Here is a 25,842-nt window from a genome sequence, read left to right on the forward strand (position 1 = left end):
ATATGGAAAGAGGGGCAGCGGCTGGCGGGGCCACAGGTACAGGGGCCGGCTGGATCTCGCAGCACGGTTGGTGGGAGGAGGTGCGGGCGGCAGAAGGAGGAGCGCAGGTGGAGGCTGGCGAGGCTGCGGGTGCAGGGGCTGATTGGAGCTCGCGATGGCGGCCGGCGGGAGGAGGCGCGGGCGGCAAGAGGAGGTGGGGCGCATAGATAAGGAAGAGAGGAGGAAAAAAGAAAAGGGAGCGAGAGAAAAAAAGGAGAGGACAAAAAGGAAGGGTAATTTAGATCTTTTACCACATCAATCCATCGGATAAAACTATTTTGTCAAACATTTTTCAAAATGACTCTAACTCTACTAGAAAAGCCACTCCACCAGAGGAGCCGGAGCTATTTTTGTAGGATCCGGAGCCATTTTGTAGGAGCCGGAGTCCTGCCAAACAGACCCTAAGTACACAAACGGGCTTTAGTAGCCCCGACCTTATAAAGCTCCATAAAGCGAGACTAAAGGGTCTGCTAGTCCTAGCCACTGGGCCCTTGCAACTGAGACTAGAGGCCTGACATGACTCCTAACCATTAGATGTAGAACTAATACATAGATTAGTCTCGTGCCTAGATGTGGCCGAGATGAATATTTAAGACTGATGTCGTGGTGTGGAAAACCACAGCCGGGTGGCGGAATGCACCCACCTAAGCCCAGAGGGTGAGTACTCGGGGGTTAGCTAGGACTAGTTCGATCTCCTGGAAGAACACGATGAACACAGCTGGTTTAGAGTGGTTCGGGCCGCCGGAGCGTAATACCCTACGTCCACTGTGTGCTGTATTGCTTGAGTCTGGGTGAGCTTGTGCTCCCGAGTGCTTGAGAGCTTGTTGGGTACAGCGAGCGCCTACCTTTTATATCTCAAGGGAGGCATGTACATGGCCGTTGGGTCCCCGACAGGTGGGCCCAACGATGTAGTATAAAATAACGTACTGTTCATACATTATGGCATTACAGGCGGAGAAGATCTCATTCCTGGATTTCCCTGGTTTGTCCGTGGGAATCTTTCGACCGGCGTGCTTTGCCCTGTCTTGTCGAAACGGCGTCAGGGTGTAGTGTGCAGCGTCGCCTGTAACGTAGCTGAATGGGCCGTGTAGCTTGTGGGGTAGGCGGAATCATAGAAAAGTGCCATGCCGTCGTATCCATTTAATGCGGCAGTCGGGCTCTGCATGGTCGCGGCGCAGGCTGCTGCACTGTGTACCTTGGTAATACGCGGTCTACAGTGAGACCTGGCAAAGGCTGCCCCGCATGCCGCGGTGGCAGAGCACGCCTCAACCACCCGCATTGAATGCAGTGAGTGGGAGAGTCTTCCAGCGGAAGACCCGCGCCCGCGCCCGCGCCTGTGGGACACGTGGCGGCTTAGGACCCCCCGGTGGTATGTTGGTTCTACGCGCGCGGGAGGTCTGAACGGGCGCGAGGAGGTCCCGGACCCCTATGGGGGGTCCGAGCCCTCGGTTGTTGGCTCGGAGCTTCCCTTCCTCAGGGACACGTGGCGTCACCGGACCCTCCCAGAGCGGGGAGGGGGTCCGGGGCCGTTGGCCTGGTGAGGAAAGAGCCTGACCTGTGGGGTCCGGCTGCTCCGCCCCTTATGGCGTAGTTACGGATGACTACGCAAGTCCTGCCTTGCTGCAGTAAGAGTGGGTATCCCTGCTACAGAGTACCGACAGTGGCCCCCAGGCCCACCTCGGGAGAGGTGACGAACCCGCAGGTGGGGCCACTACTGTGATTTGGCTCTGCTTAACTTGAAGTCTCTTACCGTAGGAGTCTTGTCCGGCTTTAACCATCCATCGGGTTTTTCACTGCCTCATCACATCGCACCGGCTTACTGACTCGTGCCCCCACGTACAGTGGTTCACCTAGTCGCGCGCGACGCTCGGCATTGTTGCGGCCGGAGTAAACGGAATATTTACCACCAGCGGAGTTCCCGAAAAAGCCTGGTCATGCCAGCGCTTAATACGCGCACGTCAGCTCAGCTTCCGCCTCGCTTCGCGCGCGGGCGACGGTTCAGATCCCGCCTTTTCACACCTTTGTGGTTACCCGCCCTCCCTGACAGGCGGGCCCTGGCCCCCTTGCCATGGACTGGGCGGTTAACTCCATGCGCGAGCATCGCTTGGGTTCCAGCGACGGTTCCGGGGCACGCCGGCTGGGTTAGGCTACATAAAGGGATGAACCGCATACCGCGGTTACTTTCCCGCATTCGCCTTCTTCCTTCCAACCTCTGCGCCCCTTTGCCTTCGAGCCTTCTCGCACCTTGCTCTCCTGCGTAGATTGCTCCTCGCCTCCATAGCGAGATGGCATCCCTTGCTCGTCCCCGCCGTTTCCAGACTGAGGAAGAGTTGAACACGGTGCGCCGCCTACTTGGGTGGAGTGCATAGGAGACTGCTTGGTGGATTCGAGCAGGCTCGCTTCCCCTCAGCACCCTGCGCGCCGGGGAATTTGTGCTGTTCATCTCGCACATTTCCACCAGCCTGGGGCTGCCGATCTCCTCATTCTTTCTGCTGCTACTGGAAGATTTCGGCCTCCAGCTTCAACATCTCACGCCGCACTCCATCCTCCTGACGGCCATCTTCGTGCACCTGTGCGAGATGTTCGTGGGGGTGCGGCCCTGCGTCATCCTCTTCTGCCACTTCTTCGTCCTGGTGAAGTCCGGGTAGGGCAAAGATGAAGTGGGGACGTACTACTTCCAGACGAGAAGTGACCTGCGGACGCCGTACATCCCCGGGCTCACTGGCGGGAAGTGGGAGGAGTGGCGCAGGGAGTGGGTGATCGCCACCACCGAAGCCAACGAGCGCCTGGTCATGCCGACCGGGGGGCCCGCCTCCGACCGTCTGTCCTGGAGGGCCAAGCCGTCCCTACCGCCGGATTTTGACTCTGTGCTGAGCAAGATTAGGGCGCTGGTAGAGGGCGGCCTCACCTCGCTACACGTGCTCGGGGACTTTCTGAAGCACCAGATCGCCCCCTGAAGCAGCGGCCGCGTCCTGCTTGGAGCTTCACCGGCCTCAATGACTGCAGCAGGACCCACCGCGGAGAGGGGAGTGACCTGACCCAGGAAGCCCTGGAGGTCCTGGTGCGGGCGGTGATGGGGGAAATCTTCATCTCGGAGCACCTGATCCTTCCTCAGGGTGTCATCCCACTCTGCGAGGACTCACGCCTAAGGACTGCGGTGCTGGCCACCCTGCCGACCCTCGACGACGGTGGGCTGGCCGCACGCCAGACTGGGGGCAACCCGGACTATTGGATCTGTATCCCTAGCGCGTCCGGGGAGCAAGCCGTGCCGAGCGCCACGGGGTCTGGCCCTTCTGCCAACGGAAAGTAGGTCGTGGCTTGTAGCACCGCCGCGAGCGGTCCCAGCCAGGCCCGGAGCAGCTCTAGCGCGTCGTCGGGGTAAGCGGGCCGGCGCAGGTTGCACCGGGGCGATGGGACCCCAATTGTGGAGCCCGCCGTGAAGCGTCAGAGGACCTCCAAGGACGCGGGCCAGGGTAGTTCCCGGGCCTCCAGATCTCGCGGGACACTCGAAGCAGCCGCGCCACCACCACCGCCGCCGAGAGATGCCTCCCCCCAGCAGTAGCAGCAGCCACGGGTTGTGCCTCCGCCACCGCCACGGGAGCAGCAGGAGCAGCGACAGTAGCAGGAGCAGCCACGGGTTGCGCCTCCACCGCCGCCACGGGAGCCGCAGCAGCAGCAACAGCTTGGTGCGCCTCCGCCGCCACCCCGGGAGCAGTAGCAGCAGCAGCCACAAGATGCGCCTCCACCACCGCCACAGGAGCAGCAGCAGCAGCAGAAGCAGTCGCCGAGCCTCCGTGGGCACTGGAGACCCAGCGCTTCAGGGTAAGTGTTCTTCCGTTCACTTCCCTTATTCTTGATGCTCCGCTTTTTACTGAAGGCTTCTTCTCTTTGTTTGCCAGGGCCTCTCGCTCAAGCAGTTCTTCCACCGCCGCTGGCTTGTCAGCAGGGGTCCAGGTGACCGGGGCCTCGACGGCGACGGCGGGAGCGACGGCAATGGCGGGAGCGACGGCGGGTGTGGGGAGCTCAGGTGCAGCAGCTTCCGCTAACCCGATGGCGCCCGACGCGGCGATGGCTAGCGCGCCAGTACCAGGCGAAGCAACGCCCAACGCGGTGACAGCGGGTGCGCCAGTGCCTGGCACAGCAACGCCTGACGCGGCGACGGCTGATTCGCCAGTGCCAGGTGCAGCAATGCCTGACGCGGCGATGGCGGATATGCCAGTCCCAGGCGCACCTGCACCCGACGTGGTGGCCCCCGAAGCTCCCGACGTGATGGCCCCCGAAGCTCCGGCTACGGCGGCAGCTGTGCCGATACCAGGCGCAGCGATGGCGAGCACCCTGGCAGCCGAGGTCCCGACGCCTATGCCGGAAGTTCCCACCCCCAGCTCCGAACCTGCAGCAGAGGATGAACTGGAGGTGGTCTCTGGAAGGCGGCTCCTACAGGGTCCCCCGGAGGAGGAAGTAGCTCCCCTCCCCCATGTGCTAGTCCGGGGCCGGCAGTCGATAGAGGAGGCGACCTCTACCGCCGAGGCGGCCTTCCGGCGGGAGTGGGCTGCTCTAGAGAGCGAGCGCCATCGCCTCGGCGACTGGCACACCTGCCTGGAGGTGCGCACGAAGGCCAAAGCCTCCCTTGTTGCGCGTGTTCGGTCCGAACTCAAGGCCGACCAAGAGGCCTACCGAGCCAATCTTCGGAAGGTGTTCGACTGAGAGTTTGCAGTGGCGAGCCGGGAGAAGGCCACTGGCACACCCGCCTGGAGGTGCGCACGAAGGCCAAAGCCTCCCTTGCTGCGCGTGTTCAGTCCGAACTCAAGGCCGACCAAGAGGCCTACCGAGCCAATCTTCGGAAGGTGTTCGACTGAGAGTTTGCAGTGGCGAGCCGGGAGAAGGCACTGGCGTTGCGGGAGGAGGCCTTTGCCAAGGCGGAGGCCAGCCTCGCAGCCCAGCGGTCTGATTTCGAGTCTCGCTGCCAGGGACTTGAGGTCCGCAAGCTGGAGCTCGACAAGCTCTCTGGGTCCCTGCACCAATGGCGCCAGGAGCTGTAGGAGGCTGCCAGCAAGCAGACTGCTGCCAAGATGGAGCTTGAGGAGGATAGGAAGTCCCTGGCAAGGCGGGAATCCCTCACCACCAACATGGAGCTCCAGCTCGAGCGCCAGCGCGAGGCCCTCAAGTCCCTGAAGGAGATGGCGGCAAAGAAGAAGGCCGAGCTCGAGGAGAGGACCCGCGAGGTGGAGGCGGCCAAGGCAGCCCTGGACACCCGGGAGTTGGGGGCAGTCCAGGAGGCAGTCCGGAAGCTGCAGGAGGACCAGCGCTAGGGGGCCTAGCGGATCGTCGACTGGGCGAGCGAAATGAGCTTAGCGCTGGTGCCACTTGGAATGAGCCCAATCCAAGTGGTGGAGCCGCCAGCTTCGATTGCTGACGCTCTCCGAGTGCTGAACTCCGCTTCGGATAGGCTCCGGCGTCTGGAGCCGGTCCTTGCTGGCCAGCTTGAAGCCGAGGGCCGCGAGCTGATCCGGATGGTGGCGGAGCACATTCTGACTTGCCTCCGGAGCCACGACCCAGCCATCTCGCTAGCCCCCGTGGTTGATGGTCCAGTGGCGGAGACGGAGGCCGCCGCTCGGGAAAGCGTGCGGGAGGTCGTCAACTTCGTAGCCGCCTACTTCAAGCGGGAGCCTGCAGACTCCTGAGCTGGACATTGTACTTTTGTTTTTTTTTTGCGTTATGTAACAAACATTGTACTTGTTGAAATTTTAATAAAGGAAAATTTCAACTTAGCTGTTTGTCAGTTGCTCTGGTTGCGGTATGTAGCACCCCGGTGCCCTGGCCCCCTGGCAGATAGGTTCAGTTGTTAGGACCTATCTGCCACCGGAGCCGGAGAAGACACCCTGGACCCCCATATGAGGTTGAGCAAGAGTCCTTGGGCATAGGTGTAGCATAATTGCAAGTAGAACGAGCAACTTATTCCCTGTGTAGCAGAAAGAACTGCAGAGAGGAAAACCAAATTCGCTTGTATGGTAGTAATGATACTACAACTTAGCTGTTTGACGCATGCAGAATCGATCCGTGATGTCTGGCTCAAAGCGAATGCTCCGGGCCCCCTGGGAGACAGGCTCAGTTGTTTTGAGTCTATCTACCACCGAGACTGGACCTCGATCTGCACGAAACCTTTAAAGCGGATGCCGGAACCCCCTGGTAGGTAGGCTCAATGGTTTGAGGCTAGCTACCACCAGTCTAGGCTTAACCTGCATACCACTTCAAAGTCACAGCTTAGTAGCAGGCCCGCGGGACTTATTCTGGATCGGCCCCCAGGCTAGTATGAGGTTCGGAGTTCCGGTTGCACAGGTCCATGCTGTACGATGCTTGTTACAGAGTGGTGGAGTGTGTAGGCTTAGGGTGCGGAACCAGGCTAAGGCGCTACACAGGGCTCTGGACCACTCCAGGAAACAACACGACTTTACTAGACCTGGCTCCGATGCCCCAGACCCCTGCTAGTAGTGGGTGAGGTTCTGTCGTACTCGATCCTTTGAGATATGGAGCTGGACCTGCCGTGTAGGACTTAGGAAGCCAACCCTTGAGCTAGAACGAGGTTCGGGCCCCTAATTACCCAGCTCCGAGTACTAGAGCACTCGTTACAAGGTGGTGGAGTGTGTAGGCTTTTGGGTACGGAACCGGCTAAGCGGCTACACAGGACTCCGGACCACCCCAGAAAACAAACACCCTCTCTCCAGAGCAGGTTCTTAGGGGTCCAGACCCCTCTCCCAGCAGCTAGGGGGTCCGGACCTGTACGGTAGTCCAGCTACTCAATACGGATCTTAACTGTAGCAACCAAAGTGGAAGTCCGCGCAGGGGTTAGAAAAGTAAAATCTCGAGAATCAAAATGCGAAATAAAATTTAACACAAAGACAGAACTGGGAGCAAATCTTTCCTTTGCAACTTGATGTACATGGCTTGCGCGATGGATGCCAGAGGCCGGGTTTATGAGGGAGGACCTTTACCGTTCTGGGCCGCGTGTTAATGCTAGCCGAAGGTACGATGGATGCCAGAGGCCAGGTTTACAGGGATGGACCCCCACCGCTCTGGGCCGCACACTAATTCTATCTTATTACAAAGGAAAAATTCATTTCCCTGCTCTGCCTAAGTGTAAAACTTACGCAGATGCTCAATATTCCATGGGTTGGGCAGCGGCACCCCATCTTCTGTGGCAAGGCGAACGCATCCGGGCCAGCATACTTCTGTAACCTTGAAGGGCCCCTCCCAGCTGGGGGAGAGTTTGTGGAGCCCCACTTGGTTCAGAATCCGCCTCAGGACAAGTTCGCCAGCCCGGAGCTCCCTACTGTGCACGAACCGTTGATGATAGCGCCTGAGCGCCTGGTTGTAGCCTGCATTTCGGATTGCCGCTCGCCACCTTCGTTCGTCAACGAAGTCCACATCGTCACGCCGCAGCTGCTCCTGCATGGATTCGTCAAAGGCCTAGACCCGTGGTGAGCCCAGATGAATTTCCGGGGAAGGCATGCTTCAGCCCAGTAGACCAGGAAGAATGGAGTCTCCCCGGTGGCTCGGCTGGGTGTGGTCCGGTTCCCCCATAGCACGCACAGAAGCTCATCAACCCATTTGGCACCATGCTTCTTCAAACAGTTGTAGGTGTGGGTCTTGAGTCCCCTGAGGATCTCTGCATTCGCTCTCTCAACCTGTCCATTGCTGCAGGGATGTGCCACGGATGCAAAGCATAGCTGGATGCCAATGTCCTCGCAGTACTCTTGGAAGAGTCTGCTTTTGAATTGGGTCCCGTTGTCCGCGATGATGCGGTTTGGGACGCCAAATCTGCACACAATAGACTTGAGGAATGCGACTGCTGATTTTTTAGTGATATTCGCCACAGGGGTAACCTCCGGCCACTTTGTGAACTTGTTGATGGCGACGTAGAGGAACCGATACCCGCCGACGGCCCGGGGGAACGGCCCCAAGATATCCACGCCCCATACGGCGAATGGCCATGAGGGCGGGATCATTTGCAGAGCTTGAGCCGGTGTGTGTGTATTTGCTTTGCATGGAACTGGCATGCTTTGCAGGACTTTACCAGCTCAGCCGCATCCTGGAGTGCTGTCGGCCAGTTGAAGCCATACCGAAAGGCCTTACCAACAAGCGTGCGAGATGAGGAATGACTTCCACACTCGCCTCCAGAGATCTCCGCGAGCAACTCGCGGCCCTCTCCCTGGGAAATGCACCGCATAAGGATACAATTGGCGCCACGGCGGTAGAGATCCCCTTCTACCACCGCGTAGTGTTTAGCCAATCGTACTATGCACTCAGCGGACACATCGTCATCAGGAAGGATATTGTCTTTCAGGTAGTCCCGGATCTCGGAGATCCATGCATCGAGAGCTCCCTGAGCAGGTGGGAGTGGCTCTACGAGGTCTCCAGGATCCTCGACAGAGCTCACAACCCAGGGCGGGCACCACAGGTGGAATGCCCCGGGACTGCTAGCTTCGAGGTGCTAGCTTGATCCCCTTCACCCAGTTCGGCAGGCTGGGCGGTATGTGTCAGCAACCGTCTTTCGAACATGTTGCCCAGGTGGATGCTCTCATGGAGAGATCATCTGCTGCTGAGTTGAGTTCGCGGGGAACATGTTGCAGTTTCAAGGCGTCGAAGTCCTTCTCGAGCTTCCTCACGTGGATGAGGTATGCCGCGAGCTGGGGATTGTTGCAGCTGCAATCCCCTCGGACCTGCTTGATGATTAGCTGAGAGTCCCCCTTCACCAGAAGCTGCCGGACCCCCAGAGACAGGTATTGTGTCAGGCCAAAGATCAGAGCTTCGTACTCCGCCATGTTGTTGGTGGCCTTGAACTCAAGGTGCACCATGTACTTTAGCTGATCTCCGTTTGGGTCAATGAGGACTACACTAGCTCCAGCCCACTTTTTGCGGACGGACCCGTCGAAGAAGAGTGTCCAGTGGGGCTCGGTGAAGACTGGTGTCCTGATTTCCGGCTCCGGGGGTCCGGCGTTGAGGTCCGGACCCCCAGAATTGCTTGGGGAAGGAGTCCATTCCACTATGAAATCAGCCAGGATTTGGCTCTTGACTGCATGGCGAGGCTGGAAGTCCAGTTGGAACTCAGCCAACTCTGCTGCCCACTTGGCGATGTTGCCCGTGGCGTTGGAGTTGTGCAAGATCGCTCTTAGCGGGTAAGAGGTCACTACGACCACTCGGTGTGCCTGAAAGTAATGGCGTAACAAGTATGGCATAGATAAGCTTATGCGTCTCAAGATACCTGGCCTTTGCCTCATGGAGTACTTCACTGACGTAGTAGACCAGCTTCTGGATGGTCCGGACCCTGGCGACCGGGTCCGGTTCGCCTTCATCCACCACGTCAGGTCTTTGGGCCCCCAATGGATCTGGGTTCCCACTGGGACGAGGCTCCTCCGGACCCCCTTGTCTGGGATCCGGAACTTCAGACAGAGGAGTGGCCGCCGGACCCCCATGTCCGGGGTCCGGCTCACCATCCTTTGCTGGGGAGACCCTGGTGTCCCCCTGGCGAGCTTGCTCCATCCTCTCGGCGACCAGCACCATACTAACCGCCTCTGCAGACGCAGCAAGATACAGAAACAACGTCTCACCTGGATCTGGAGCCACCAATACTGGCAGTGAGGTGAGATGATGCTTCAGTTCCTGGAAGGCTTGTTCAGCCTCTTCGGTCCAAGAGAATGGACCAGACCTCCTCAATAGCTTGAAGAAGGGGAGGGCCCTCTCAGCCAGCCTCGATATGAAGCGGCTAAGAGCGGCGAGAGATCCAGTAAGCTTCTGGACGTCCTTGATGCGGCCAGGTGGCCTCATCGCCTCGATCGCCTTGATCTTGGCTAGGTTTGCCTCGATGCCTCGATGTGAGACCAGGAAACCCAGCAGCTTCCCTGCCGAGACACCGAAGATGCACTTCTCGGGATTCAGCTTCGTGCGCGTGGAGCGCAGTCGGTCGAAGACAAGGAACAAGTCCTCAACTAGTGTTGACCCTACCTTAGTCTTGACCACAATGTCATCAACATACACCTCAACAATATCTCTAATTAGATTACAGAAGGTTTTGTTCATAGCTCGTATAAATGTGGGTAAGGCATTCCTCAGACCATATGGCATGATAATATAGCAATAAAGCCCATCCACTGTTACAAAAGCAGTATGCTTCCTATCCTCTCTAGACATCTAAATCTGGTGGAAACCAGAGTATGCATCTAGGAAAGACAAAAGTTCGCACCCAGAGGTGGAGTCCACGATCTGATTGATACGTGGAAGAGGATAGGGGTCTCTAGGACATGCCTTGTTGAGGCTGGTGTAGTCGATGCACATCCGAAGCTTCCTGTTGGCCTTTGGGACGACGACCGGATTGGCCAACCACTCGGGGTGGTGGACCTCCTCGATGAAGCTAGTATGTTGCAGCTTGCGGACTTCTTCACGGATGAAGTTCTGCCACTCCACGGACTGCTTCCGAGGCTTCTGGTGCACCGGCGTGGCGTCGGGGTAGATCCTCAGATTGTGCTCGATCACTTCCCTGGGGATCCCGGGCATCTGTGACGGTTCCCAGGCGAACACGTCGACATTTTCTTGGAGGAAAGTGATGAGCGTGTCTTCCTATTTCTCCTCCAGGTTTCCCGCAATGCGGGTGGTCCTGGAGGAGTCCGCTCCGATCTGCACCGTCTTCACGGGAACATTGTCCAGATCAGACGACTGAACCTTAGGTGCCTTTGCAGGCACCCTGGCTTGCGAGGTGGATGGGTCCTCCTCGGAACATGCAGCCTCTGCCGCCAGAGCATGTAGTCTCTCAATTGCAGCGACGGCAACGGTGCGGTCACCCCGCACGGTGAGGACACCGGCAGGGGAAGGCATCTTCAGGACCAAATACCCGTAATAGGAAATGGCCATGAAGCGGTAGAGAGCCGGCCGGCCAATGATGGCATTGAACGGGAGGTTCACCTCCGCAAGATCGAACTGGACGCTCTCTGTGCGGAAGTTCTCCTCGGTCCTGAACGTGACCGGCAAGGTGATGCTCCCCAGAGGGAACACCGAATGCGGGCCCACTCCGGAGAATGGGCGAGAGGGAGTCAGCTTGGACTCCGGGATCTACAGCTGTTTGAACGCTGCATAGCTGATGACGTTGAGGCCAGCCCCACCGTCTATCAGCATGTGATAGAGTCTGACGTTGGATATGACAGGGGTGGTGACCAGAGGTAGTACACCAGCCCCAGCCATGTTCACCGGGCAGTCGGACGGCCCGAAAGAGATGGTGGTGTTCATCCACCTGTGGTGCGGCGCCACCTTCGGGACCCCCGGCTTCACCGAAAGGACCTCTCGGCGAAGGGTCTTCACGTCCCACCGGGAGACAAGCTCCCAGCTTCCACCGTACATTACGTACAGCTTCTTACGGCGGTCGTTGTTGTCAGAGTTGGAGTTGTCGTCGTGGTACACGCCCTTCAGCTCCCGAGCGGATTGGTACCCCAGCTCCTTTTCCCCGGCAGCGTCCTCGCTGTGGAAAGCTTTCTCCTTGCCAGCCCGCTGGCGAGGAGGGGGTGAGCCGTCCTTGGAGGACTGCTCACACCGCCCACTGACCCGTTTTGCGAGTTTCTGGATCTCGCGGCAGTCAGCGGCGCTGTGGCGAGCGGTGGGATGCACTGGGCATGAACCTTCGCTGCCACCTTGTGGGTGCGGGCATTTGCCATGCGCATTCTAGCCCCCAGCCACTGCCGCAGTAGCTGGTCCTGCTGCTGCAACAGCTGGACTACCGGGTTGCGGCTCCCCGCGACTCCGGTTCTTGTTCTTCTTCTTCTTGCCACCGTCCTGGGCGGTAGCACCGGAGCCACCAGCTTTGGCGTCTCCGTCTTGGGGGGCTGAGTGCAATGTGTGGCCCTCAGCGGCCCTGGCACACTTGTCTGCCAGGAAGAAAAGCGTGGTAACGCTTTCCACCTCGTGCGTCACCAGCTTCTCGAGCATCTTCTCATCACGTACCCCCTGGCGGAAAGCAGTGATAATAGATGCGTCAGAGATATGAGGAATGGTACCCCGTACCTTGGTGAAGCGCGAGATGAAGGCCCGGAGCGTCTCTCCGGGTTTCTGCCTCACAGCGTGGAGGTGAGCCTCCACACCATGCTGCTGGTATGCACTGGCGAAGTTCGCAGTGAACCTCGCACAGAGCTCCTCCCAGGACTGAATCGTCCCAGGAGTAAGATTCATGAGCCAAGTCTGGGCTGGCCCGGTCAAGGCTACATGAAAGTAGCTCGCCACGACGGCATCGTTACCACCAGCTGCTGTGATGGCGGTAATGTACACCTGCAGGAATTCTGACAGGTTAGTGGTACCGTCGTACTTCTCCGGCAGGTGCGGGGGGAACTTGGATGGCCATGCCACTGCGCGGAGGTGCTCTGCCAGTGCAGCGCAGCCCAGCCCAGCCATCGGGGTGCCCGCCTGTATCCGGGCGTTCACCGGAGGCTTGGGTGCCACCACGTCCAAGTTGGCATTGAGGTTGCGGCCCTCAATGTTGAGGCGGCGCTCTTGCGCCCTCTCCACGGAGATGCGGGCGTCCTCACCCGCGCGCTTGCGGTTGAGCTCTGCCCGCAGGTCTTCTGTTCACGCACCCCTCACTGTGGGGGAGCGCACGGACGCCGACGCACCGCCCTGGCGCCGGTGGTAGGGTACCACCGCATTACCAGGCGGAGGTCGTTGCCCAGTCCTTGCAGAACTGGGGGAGGCCTGAGCCAGATGGAGGAGATGGTCAACGTCATCCCGCCACTGCCTCAGGGCATCTGGCGAGGCTGCAGCAGCCGGAGGGTTGCGAAGCAACTCCCTAGCCGCCGCCAGCACTCCGCTGCTCGCAGCTTGTGAGGAGGCCCTTGACGGGCGCCCTGACTCTTGCCGACGTGCAGCGCGCGCCGCCGCCGACGGTGGCTGCTCCACGGGCACGGTTGCCCCTGGAGCAGGAAGGCGAGAGGCGTGTGGCGCAGATGAAGCCACATTCTCCGTCATCTCCACGTCGTCCACCCGAACCATGGAGACGAGCAAGCGATGAACTGAGACCAGCTATGCCCCCTACCTGGCGCGCCAAATGTCATGGTGTGGCAAACCATAGCCGGGTGGCGGAATGCACCCGCCTAAGCCCAGAGGGTGAGTACTCGGGGTTTAGCTAGGACTAGTTTGATCTCCTGGAAAAACACAATGAACACAGCCAGTTTAGAGTGGTTCGGGCCGTCGGAGCGTAATACCCTACGTCCACTGTGTGCTGTATTGCTTGAGTCTGGGTGAGCTTGTTCTCCCGAGTGCTTGAGAGCTTGTTGTGTATAGCGAGCGCCTCCCTTTTATATCTCAAGGGAGGTGTGTACATGGCCGTTGGGTCCCCGACAGGTGGGCCCAACGATATAGTATAAAATAACATATTGTTCATACATTATGTCGTTACAGGCGGAGAAGATCTGATTCCTGGATTTCCCTGGTTTGTCCGTGGGAATCTTCCGACCGGCGTGCTTTACCTTGTCTTATCGAAACGGCATCAGGGTGTAGCGTGCGGCGTCGCCTGTAACGTAGCTGAACGGGCCATGTAGCTTGCAGCGTAGGCGGCATGATAGAAAAGTGATGTGCCATCGTATCCATTTAATGCGGTAGATGGGCTCTGCATGGCCGCGGTGCAGGCGGCTGCACTGTGTACCTCGGTAATACGCGGTCTACAGTGAGACCTAGCAAAGGCTGCCCCGCATGCCGCGGTGGCAGAGCATTCCTCAACCTCCCGCATTGAATGCGGTGGGTGGGCGAGTCTTCCAGCGGAAGACCCGCACCCGCGCCTGCGGGACACGTGGCGGCTTAGGACCCCCCCCGGTGGTATGTTAGTTCTACGCGCGCGGGAGGTCTGGACGGGCGCGAGGAAGTCCCGGACCCCTATGGGGGATCCGAGCCCTCGGTTGTTGGCTCGGAGCTTCCCTTCCTCAGGGACACGTGGCGTCACCGGACCCCTCCCAGAGCGGGGAGCGGGTCCGGGGCCGTTAGCCTGGTGAGGAAAGAGCTTGACCTGTGGGGCCCGGCTCCTCCGCCCCTTATGGCATAGTTACGGATGACTACGCGAGTCCTGCCTTACTGCAGTAAGAGTGGGTATCCCTGCTACAGGGTACCGACAACCGATCTTCTACTTTATAGTAGTGAATATTTTTTGGGGTTTCTTCGGATGCTTTTTTCCCCTATGTGTGTGACGGAGCACGAGCCTTTTAAGAGGGATTCAGCAAAACCAGAAACTTTCCTAAGGAATCCATTCCTTGTTTTCCTTTGAAAATACTCTTTTCCAAATAGGCCCTTTTTGGCATTTCTTAGCGTCGCCACTAGGAGTGGTTAGTTCCTAGCAACATCGCCAGAAATGCTGGTGTTGGTATGTCTTAATGTTTACAGAAAAATCGGCAAGCGCACGGATATACCGTTGTAGCATTTCACCCGGAAGTATTCATGGTATTGTTATTTATATTTTCCCAAGGGATGGCTAGGTTGTGTAAAGTGTATTTACTTAGTTGCATAACCATGACACGTATGAAGCAAGACGAAGACCACTGACTATACAGGGGTAAGTGATAAATGAATGATAATCAGGGGTAATGTGACACATAGAGAACAGCCAACTCTCATGAATAAAAAATTAACAAGCAATCCTAAGGTTAGTGGGAGCATAGGCAAAGATTCCTAGAATACTATTCATGTTAGCGGATAAGTTATGTTAGCCACATTGCTTAGAGCTGCAGGTCTCGAGAAATTAGGGACATCGGGGAGAATGACCCGCACTGGAGAACATCCAGTCCCGTTTCATCTTTGCATAAACTCCTACACTGTACCCGAACGTCGGGGAGTACGCTAACCGAGAAGCAGCTTCCCGGCGGACCGACAGGGCTGTCACTACCTGCGTTCTACCCCAATCACACCATGGAGCACTGTCATATCCAAAGGATCCCGCATACCCGGGCACCATGCCCGCATCTGAGGTCACTACCCTAGCACCCCGGATCCCCCACCCTTCGGATGGACAGGTAAGATGCTAAGGGAAGCCCGAAAGCACAACGAACCGATAACCTTTCCCTGATCATCTGGTCTAAACATGCAACTAGAATAACTTGATGAAGCACAGATCAAGGCTAAGCATGCTAAGAACATAGCAAGATAACCAAGAACGAACTCGATATGAATAATATAATGAAAGTCGGAATACAAAGCCATACCAGAGGCCGAGGATTGCTCGCCGACCCCGAGGACGACTGGATTCGCTAAGGAGATGAAGTACGAGCCTAGCTCCACTACCCTAAGGAGTACAAGTCACAAGAGATTGTAGAGAGAGAGGCCTTCAACTGGTGTGTGTATGAGAGAGTGGTGGGAGGCCCCTTATATAGTGCTTGAGGTCGGTTCCCGCCAAATCTATACATGGAAACATGCCTAACCGACCTCTAGAGGATAGGATCAAGCTTCCCGCCAAAACTCAGCCTCAGTGGCTACCAGGTGGGGTCCGCCGACCCCCCCCCCTTGGCGCCATTTGCCACCGAACTTCTCTGGTACACTGCCTGGTGGGTCCTGATGTCAGATGGTCGGTGCCGGGGCTTGGTTTGTCGGTTTGGTCTTGTTTGTGGGCCTCCTTTGCTCATGTTACGCAGGACACGATCGTCTGTGTCTTCTGTCTACATATTCATCGTGTTTTCATCTTATTCCGGACTTGTGCTCCTGAAAACATAAATTCTCAAAAATAACTGTGAAGCTAGGTTAGTGATACAAATATACGAGTAAGAGGTATAGTTTTCCTTCTTTAATGAGTATAGTTGACGGTCATGTTTCGCACTTAACGACCGTCAACAGCCCTCGGTGCCGGTGTTTTATCCGCCAAGCTACTGAAGAATACCCTAAGGTTTTGTAGGCAGGGTGTCGCCAATATTAGAAACTTAATGGTGCACACAACTTAAAATTTTGACAGATTCGCACCGCTGATTAGTGTAATACCCAACGCCATATTTGGTGATTTGTATTGTGTGAAGTTGCCATTTTGCCCTCGTTTAAGCTTGAGGTTGTTCTGCAGATCTATGTACCCCTACCTTACTTTATATACTTCAGGGGCAGAATTACGAGTCTGATATAAAGTAGGAGTCCTAATAGGATTACATAGTAATCCTAGTAGGAGTATGTCTTCTTCCTTCTTTGCAGGTACTTAGGGATCTATTCCTGATACTCAAATTCCAATTTAATTTCCAACCGGAAATAAGTCTAATGGAATATAATTCAAATCTAGTATTTTTATTTTGGTAATATGAAATCCTTTTTCATGAATCAAATTACATATCATGTTGGTATGACTAAGCAGGAAATCATTTTAAAAGCTAAATAAATAATATAATCTAGATGAAAATAACTACATCAATACCAAATGCATCTCTCTCTCTCTCACACACACACACATAAGCAGTTAAGCACACAGCTCTCAAAATCTCCCCTCTCTCTCACACACACAGGTACACACACGAAGCAAAACACATCCCCCCCCCCTCTCTCTCTCTATCCCCCCCCCCCACCCCCCCAATTTCTCTCTGCACATGTCAGATATACACAGGAAGAACATAGCCCACTAGGCTACAATTTTGTGATTTTGGTGATTGTCTGACAATATGATCATGGAACTAACAAGTGTGTCGAGTGAATGATCTTAGGTTCCAAGGATGAAGTACAAAGCCCTAGCAAAACAAGAAATGTCGAATTGTCAGCAGAAGATAGGGCGTCAGTTAAACCGACGGTATAGAAAATGAACGGGTTGGTGCATTGGTTGTGCATTTGGAGATCAAGTGGAGAGAAGCCCAGTAGCGTTGGTTAAACCGACAACATGAGAATATAGTGCGTCAGTGTATTGGGTTGTGCCTTGATAAGCCAAGTGAACAAGAAGTCATTTTGCACCGGTTAAACCGTCGGGTCAGTTAGAGGCGTCGGTGCAACACTTAGAAGAATAAGCAGCAAAAACCTAAGCGACCAGTTAAACCGACGCTATAGACAAGGGACGTCGGTGCTTTATTACTGATGTTGTCCAGAGAGCATGTCAAGGTGCAGGAGAACAAGCCCTCAGGACCAGTTAAACCGATACACTGTCGGTGCAACTGTCGGCGCATCAACGTCAGCAGTAGTGGCTGTCATGTGCACTGTTTCTAGAGTAAACAAAACTTGTACTTGGTGTGCCGGCTGCTTGGAGCTTTGTCGCCGGCAAGTCTTCGACCCTCTGGCTTGGTGTGGAGCAGCAACAACGGCTTTCTGCATGGGACGTAGAGACCCCCATACTTCGTGGAGAAATTTCCGGTCCTCAGAGCCCACCAACCGGTACTAAATGTCACTTTGTTAGTACCAATTGGTGTTTTGTCCTGATACTAAAATGGCGCGACCATTTAGTACGGATTCATGTCTTGATCCTGTACTAAATGGTCCTCCACGGGTTACTTCAAAAGGAAAGCATATCTACCTCCATCCCATGTGCTATGTTGGTGAGATGGTAAGTAAGGTTCGTGCGAACCGCGCATGTGCATATTACGCATGACTTGCAAAAGTACGTGTGTTCGGGGCCTCCCGTATGTTTCCCCAATTTTTTCTTTATTTTTTGGATGCAAAGTCATTTAGAGTCGGGCATTTTGACCGGTACTAAATGACATCTCATTTAGTATCGAACAACCGGTATCGGTCCGGTGCCCGATACTAAAGAGGAGTTCCTGAATGGTACTAGAGGTCAATTAGCAGACGCCCAGTACTAAGGAGGGGTTCCTTATCGGTACTAGAGATCAATTCTCTAGCTGTGTTTGCGGCCAAAAGCATGCAATGGTATGCATGTGGCTTACTGGCTACATTATTGTATACAATGTAACAACGGTATGCATGTTTGTGCAGTGACATAAACTCATTCATCTTTTCCCCCATCTTCTCAAAATTTAACAAATTTATTTGAACACTTCGCGTGCAGCTGTTGACGTATACTTGCCCAAGCAAGCTAGCATTCATAGCTCCACCGTCGTTCAATAATTAATTGAATGGCCACAGTTGAAAACCCAGCAGCCGTGTCTGGAGGAGCCAATAATAATTGAACGGCCATCCCTGATCAGCAGCAGCAGCCGTGCATTCTGTGACTGTCCGTAACCCCGCTGTTATATTTATCCCTTCCAAAATTAAACACTGCTGGCTAATCTCAGCCCTTTTTATAGACCCATCGCTCCCCGGTTCCCACAAATTAAGTCCATCTTCCACATCAAGCTTGCAGTGTCTGTCGATCGTTCAGTTTTGGGTAAAGGAGATGGCGCTGTCTCGCCGCATGGCCGCACCCGTCCTCTTCGTCGTCGTCCTCCTCGTCGTCGCCGCCACAGGTGGTGACCATCCATTAAACAGTTCTTGGTGTTCACGATCAATGTACTATATTTATTCGTCAGTCATTTTATTACATATATACCTTACCATATCAGATCTTTAATTTGAACTGCGTGCAGAGACGGTGACTGCGAGGGTGGTCGCAGATGAGACGCACTGCCTGTCGCAGAGCCACACGTTCAAGGGCATGTGCTTCAGCAGCGAGAACTGCGCCAGCGTGTGCAAGTCTGAGAACTTCCCCAGCGGCGAGTGCAAGATGCACGGCGCCACCAGGAAGTGCTTCTGCAAGGTGGTCTGCTAGTGCACGCACGCCGCCCATCTCTGCCGCCGGAACGGCAAGCAGCCATGTCGATTACGTTATTTGTTCTCGTCCGTGAGGCCCGGCCAGCAGGATATCCGGGGTGTTCGTCCGTGCTGGCTGGGACACTTTCCTTCTTTGTCCATGAAGAAATTTACAATATATAATCCCTTATTTTCCATCGGCGTTATGTATCAATGCACACGGGTTCACCTATGTCGCTGATAATGTCACATTCAGGATCATGCAAATTTGCAATAGCGTGCAAAAAATTATTCCCTACTTTGACTGTAGTCTGTAAGCAGAGGATTTTCTTTAGAATTTCAGCTTTTTTTCCATAGCCAATTGAATGTTGAGATTAAAGCAGTAGTGCAAATTTCTGAAACTGAAAATCGGTTGATTCTTTTCCCATACAACTGTCAATTTCCTCGATATTGAACAAACAAAGAAAAAATTTATTGCATTTAGCAGCATTACAATAAGCTACATGTTCCCCATAGAGTCTATTCGGAAAGCATGCAGGCGCGGGTACTATGCTTCGCCTAGTAGGAAGGGATCCACCCTATTGGATCACCTTTTTTTTTAATGAATGTTCAGATCACTTTTTTTTCTGACGAAACTTCAGGTAATAGTAGTATATGAGAGGTATATGTTTTTTCTTAGAGAAAACGACATGGCATTTGTTGGAAAAAATCACGCATAAGTATTTGTGCTAAGGAGACAATTAATCCATAATCTTATATATAATGGGGTGGTCTCTGTTAGAAGTAAGAGTAGAATAGGAATGATTGATTCTCATTGATGTATTGTGTACAATATATATCCACCGAACAGGTAGGATGCCTCTTGGAGACACCCCCACAAGACAAGCAAATGTCAGAACGACACTACACTATATGAAAAAAAATTATACGTCAGTTAATAGAAATTCTGATAGACTTGAATAACTTTTTGAGGAATCTATACTTTGATAACTTGCATTGCATTCCATCAGGTTATTTAGCAACTTTTTTATTCGTGGAACCTACTCTTGTTCACGAATGCTCTACTAAAATCTAAAGGCAAAAATCTAGTTTACACTCTTGAACTATCCCAAAAGTCAGATTTTCAACTTTAAACTACAAAACCGTATAAGATAGACCATTCAACTATCGAAACCAGGCAAATTTGCCCTTTAGGTGGCTTTGAAGGTGGTTTTCCATTTTATGAAAATTAAAATATTCAAATTTAAATTAAAAAATTCATAAGTAATTCCTTTTAAATAAAAAAATATAAAATAGGTATCAAAATTTTTCTAAAAATGTAACCTATCTATTGGCACTATACTTTATCATTTATTCGTATCCATTTTTTTATGTTCATAGTATTTGATTGCTTGTAGTTATGCCTATTATTTTTGAATAAATAAGATTCAAATAATGCAATAATAGATAAATTATATTTTAGAAAAATTGATACTAATTTCATATTTTTCTATTTTAAAATAAATTACTTTTAATTTTATAGATCTCACTAGAATTTTTTAATTTGGGAACATATCATGTGCAAACCAACATCTCCGGGCAAACCGCGCAAACTCTAATCTAGACCACCGGATCAACATCCAAGGGGGGTGCAGAGGGAGGAGAAAATTGGTATTCGATGCCTCTCGAAGGTGGGCTTCGCTGAAATGTCCCGTTTGGAGTGGGCTTCGCTCAAAAGGGTACATCAAAGAGAACCAAACTGCCGAGAAGGACTCTGGGGATTTTCTAATTTTTTTTATATCATTGGAGTCAACATGAACATGGGATATTACTCTTTTGCCCCTGACCAGCTTGAGATCCGTTTTGTTGGACGGGGCTCTGTTCTCTCGTAGTCTCGTTCGTGCGCTCGCAACAAAGGAGAAAGGGAGTTGAGGGCCGCCGCTTGCTGCGCCGGCGCCGACCTCTCCGACCGCCCCGTCCTCGCCCGGCGCGGCAGCGCCCCGGCCCGTCCCTGTCTCCGCCTCCGGCGCGCGTGTCCGGCCCCGGATTTGGGCCTGCAGCGCCGCGCTCGTCCTGCCGGATTTGGGCCCGCAGCTCCGGCATGGTGGCGCTTCTGCACGCGGGCGGCGGCCATGGCGCGTTGAACTCATTTCGATCTTGAGGTGTGTACTCAGATTTGCTTTGATTTTGTGCATTTGATTCAATTTGCCAGGACCTATGAATCCGACCGCTGTGCTCATCAACCCTAGAGTTTGGAGGCCCATGGAATTCAACTGGCTTGAACTACTTTCTTCAGAGATATCTGATCCAGAAAACATCTCTGTGTCTGCAAGGTGGGTAACATGCAATAGATTACTATAGTAGCAGATAACTTGAGTAGTTCCACATAAAATTTATGGAAATTAGACATCTAACTTCATTTTACTTATCAAATATTTTATCCAGGCTCGATGGGGAGCCTGAGCCTAGTTTAGCTGTCGTGAGTCCTCTTGCTGATGGTGGTGGTGGTAGTGGTGGTGATAATACTTTCCAAAATGCGGAACACCCACACCAAGGACAGCTTGTTGATTGGGATACACTGCAGATTGTTGAGAGGCAAGATGAAGAAGAGGGAAGGATGGAACTCATTGATGAAGACCAGATGTATGTGCTTTTGGGTTTAAGGGATGAGGATGATAAGGCCGAGCAGGCTGCTAAGGAGGCTGTCGCAGCAGCTAGTGCTGATGGTGATAAAAGAAAAGCTCCTGCTATGGAAGATACACATGGTGCCGCCATTCCTGTTGATGATGACATGCCAGGGGAGAGGATGATCTTATATGACCCAAACAAGCCTAGCATGGATCTGGGTACCGTTTACCCGTCCATGGAGGAGTTTAGGTTGGCAGTAAGACAGTTTGCGATAAATGAGGAATTTGAATTAAAAATTGTTAAAACATGCCCCAAAAAATATGTTGCTGACTGTAGAGTTGAAGGATGCCCATGGCATCTTATTGGGAACAGACAGCCAGATCGGAAGACTATAATGGTATTTATTTACTGATTACAATGTGCTTATTGTTTAGTTATGAGTTATGAGCTGTTGTTAATTGTTTTCATTTGGTTATTGGTTGCAGGTGACAACTTTGATTGCTGGACACAATTGTACATCCAGTGCAAGGAGGCGGACTACTACACCTACAAGTGCTTGGGTAGCTTCAAAGGCTGTTGTCATCCTTAGAAAACATACAAATATGGGACCTAAAGAGTTGAGGGACAAGCTACAAGATGACCATAAATGTGTAATTCATTATGACACAGTTTGCAAGGGAAGACAAATAGCTCTGAAAAAGTTATATGGCAGCTGGGAGGACAGCTTTCAGATGTTGTTTAATTGGAAGGCTGAGGTCATGAAGAGGTCACCTGGTAGTGTCATCGAGATTGGCATTCAACAGGTAGATGAAAACGTGTATTTCCATAGGTTCTTTTGTGCATTGGGGCCTTGCATAGAGGGTTTCCGAAATGGATGCAGGCCATATCTCAGCATAGATTCAACAGCACTCAATGGTAGGTGGAATGGACATTTAGCTGCAGCCACTGCTATAGATGGCCATAACTGGATGTATCCAGTTGCCTTTGGATTCATAGATGGTGAAACAACAGATAATTGGACTTGGTTCATGACACAGTTACATAATGCTTTAGGTGATATTCCTGTACTTGCTATTTGCACAGATGCATGCAAAGGCCTTGAAAAGGCAGTTAAGGATGTGTTTCCTAATGCTGAACAAAGAGAATGCTTTAGACATCTAATGCAGAATTTTATAAAGAGGTGGGGTGGGGATGCTTACTCAAAAATGTATCCTGCAGCAAGAGCGTACAGAGTTCAAGTGTTTCAGTATTTCTTCAATTCTGTTGTAGAGTCTTCCACTGAAATATTGCATTGGCTGTACGATCATCATAAGTTAAAGTGGATGAGGAGTGCCTTTGACCCTGCTATCAAATGTGATTATGTTACCAACAATCTTGCCGAATGTTTTAATAATTGGATTAAAGATTGGAAGGACCTTCCTGTTGTTGAGTTTGCAGACAAGATTAGAGAGATGATAATGATTTTGTGGAACAAGAGGAGAAGGATTGCAGAAAAGCTTCATGGGAAAATACTACCCGCTGTCCTGCATCAACTAAAAATGAAGACAAGAGGATTAGGACACTTGTATGTTGTGAAGGCTGATAGTTTGGTTGCTGAGGTATGGGACAGCACCACAACTCATAATAGGCATGTTGTGAAGCCATATTTGAATGAGTGCACATGTCTCGAGTGGCAACACACTGGTAAGCCTTGTCAGCATGCTTTAGCTTTGATTACGGCACAACAAGCTTTGGATGTGAAATTGGAGGATTTTGTGAATGAGTACTACTCAGTTCAGAGATTCAAAAATGCATACTATACAATAATTGAGCCATTGCCTGACCGGACGCATTGGCCAAATGTGGATTTGCCTTTTGTGGTTGGAGCACCACTAGATAAAAAGACTGCAGGAAGGTACAGAAAACTGAGGATCAAAGGCTTCCTAGAGGGTGGAGGCAGCAAAGGAAAAAGGGATGCCAAGGAGGCTGCCAAGGAGGTTGACAAGGAGGCTGCTAATGAGGCTGACAAGGAGGATGCCAAGGAGGCTGACAAATTTAAAAAGAAGATGATTAGAGGCAAAAGAAGGTGCAACGGATGTGGAGAGTTGGGTCACGGTGAAACTAGCTACAAGTGCCGACTTAATGGCACAAAGAAAAGGCAAGTACACAATACATCTCTTTAATTCATTGCTGTGCCAAACTAGCTACAACCATTTTAATTGATTTTGCAGGAAGAGAAAGCCAAGAAAGAACACCACCAAGTATGGTGACAAAGCTAAAGTACCAAGCCAGAAAAAGCAAAAGACCAAGACAAATATAGATGACAATGGTGCAGCCCCAAATGTACATGAAAATGAAGCAAATATAGATGACAATGGTGCAGCCCCAAATGCCCAGGAAAACATTGTTGCTGTCCGAAGTCCATCAAAGCCAACTAAAGAGTCAATAATGCAAGCCAGCCCCCACAGGCTGACTAGAAGGTTAGGAATACTATCAATTTATTGATGTTGTGTTGATGTAATTAAAAGCTGAAATATGTCTGACAATATCACTTTTGCAGTCGACTTGCTATGCTAATGGGAGAAGGTGGAGGTGAGCAGGCAACCATGCAAAATTCACCCCCCAAGAGATCACCAGCAAAAAAGCTGATTCCAAGGAAGTTGAAGACCAAGTGAAATGAGAACTAAAAATATTTGTGCATTCACTGTGCATGTATCTTTTTCGTATGTTCTTGTTCACATATTGTCTATGTGAGATGTGAATTGAACAAGTAGTCTATGTTCTTCAATGACAATTTGCACCTATATCAAATTCCAGGTTTCCAATCAATCAGAAAAATTGGCTTTGTGAGGACAGGGATGTGCGGCTAGCATCTGGAGGTGTCCAGGATGCCGCTTGGCCTTTCTTTCTTTTTTTTTTACAACACCTGTACGTCCAAACGGGAAAAAATAACGTTAAGAAGGGATCCGGTCGGTTACAAACTGGGCAGGGGCAAAGTAGTAATGTTGTATGCTCATGTTGACTCAACCTGTGTAAATAAAGTTACAAAATCCCTATAGTCCTTTCTAGCAGTTTGATCCCATTTGATAAGCCCTTTCCAGCGAAGCCCACTCTAAAGGGTACATTTCGGCGAAGCCCACTTGTGAGAGGTATCAAATACCAATTTTCTCGCAGAGGGAGTGGGAGGGGGATTTGCAAAAGTGTAATTACCTAATTTAAGGGTGGGTGGTTAATTGTAAAATTACACAATTCCCCCTTGCCCCTTGGATGTGGATCCGGTGGCTCAAATTGGAGTTTGCACGGAGAGAGATTGGTTTGCACCTGATATATTTCCTTTTAATTTTTTTATAAATACAAAACCACCTTCGCAACCACCGGGTCAAATTTCTCCGGTTCCAATAGTTGAATGGTTTATCTTATACGGTTTTGTAGTTTAAGATTGAAAATCAGATTTTTGCGATAACTCGAGGGTGTAAACCGGACTTTTCCCAAAACTAAAATACCACACATGAGAAAGCTGAGAGAAAATACAAGGGCACAACACACATGCTCGGTACAGATAACGTATACCAATTTAATAATATTGACGTAAATAGAATGCCTCCTACCTACAGTGTCGTCTTAGATCTAAGCATTTCATGCGCTGGATAATAAAAAATATCAATTTATTTCTCAATGCATAGGTGGAGTTTTTAGTTGAAATTCTAGAAATAACATTACACATCATAACATATGCTAGAAAATATATCATAATTATTTATTATTATTTTAATAGATTATATAGTTAATAATAAATTAATCATTGGAGTTTAATTTTTAATTATATAAAAATAATAATAAAATAATTATAACTAATTTTTTTAATATGCACTGTGATGCCCAATACTATCATGCAATATTTGAATTTTATTTAACTTATGCATGGAAAATAAAAAAAGATAAATTATATTTGGGGTAAAGTGAACTAAATTGTATAGTTCAGGGGGTAAATAGAATCAAGTTATAGTTTAGGAGGTTATTTAGATTTGGCTATATTTAAAGTGAGTAAGTTGAACGTTTTCAAAAAATAAATAGTGTTATTGTTTTGGTTCAATAAAATAAAGCCCTAAATTAGGGTTGGGCTAGGCTTAGTCCGTTGGGCTCAAGCCGAATCTATTTACATAGGTTTACATCTAATCCATTTATCTGATCTGGTAGATAGAAAGGAAAAAAAATACAGTCAGAGAATTTTTGAGTCGTGGCAATGGTGTACACGGAGCTGATAGGAAATGTGCACGTGACAACAATTGACTACATCAATTTCCTTCAAGATTATTGCGAATTCCTCAATTCCGAATGTCTAATTGTAGATCGAGTGTATATTTAGCAAAATATCACTGTAGCAAAAATGTAAATATAGAGAGAGAAAATCAAAACTAACCAAAATTTGGAACGGCGAAGTACCAACCTTTAATTTCATACTGTTCACTTATAGTATAAACTTCGCTAAACACGTGTCTATAACCAACGACTAAAAGTTATAGTTTGATCCAACATATATCACCCACCGTGGGGGTATAATAAGAATTT

The 25,842-nt window shown here is 51.4% G+C and overlaps 2 protein-coding genes across 2 annotated transcripts; both read left to right on the plus strand.

The window, feature by feature from the left end:
- The first annotated feature begins 18,307 nt into the window (after nt 1-18,307).
- On the plus strand, nt 18,308-18,872 carry LOC120654017 (defensin-like protein CAL1). Its single transcript, XM_039931634.1, has 2 exons — nt 18,308-18,404; nt 18,525-18,872. Exons 1-2 carry the CDS (start codon nt 18,335-18,337, stop codon nt 18,704-18,706), a joined length of 252 nt encoding a protein of 83 aa, XP_039787568.1. The 5' UTR covers nt 18,308-18,334; the 3' UTR covers nt 18,707-18,872.
- A 1,783-nt stretch (nt 18,873-20,655) lies between these two features.
- Nucleotides 20,656-23,969, plus strand: LOC120653417. Its single transcript, XM_039931167.1, has 7 exons — nt 20,656-20,999; nt 21,112-21,512; nt 21,780-21,854; nt 21,964-22,097; nt 22,332-23,431; nt 23,505-23,753; nt 23,834-23,969. The coding sequence occupies exons 1-7, from the start codon at nt 20,884-20,886 to the stop codon at nt 23,946-23,948; spliced, it is 2,190 nt and encodes a 729-aa protein (XP_039787101.1). The 5' UTR covers nt 20,656-20,883; the 3' UTR covers nt 23,949-23,969.
- The last annotated feature ends 1,873 nt before the right edge of the window (nt 23,970-25,842 follow it).

This window comes from Panicum virgatum, chromosome 1N, assembly GCF_016808335.1.
Source record: "Panicum virgatum strain AP13 chromosome 1N, P.virgatum_v5, whole genome shotgun sequence".
Lineage (NCBI taxonomy): Eukaryota > Viridiplantae > Streptophyta > Magnoliopsida > Poales > Poaceae > Panicum > Panicum virgatum.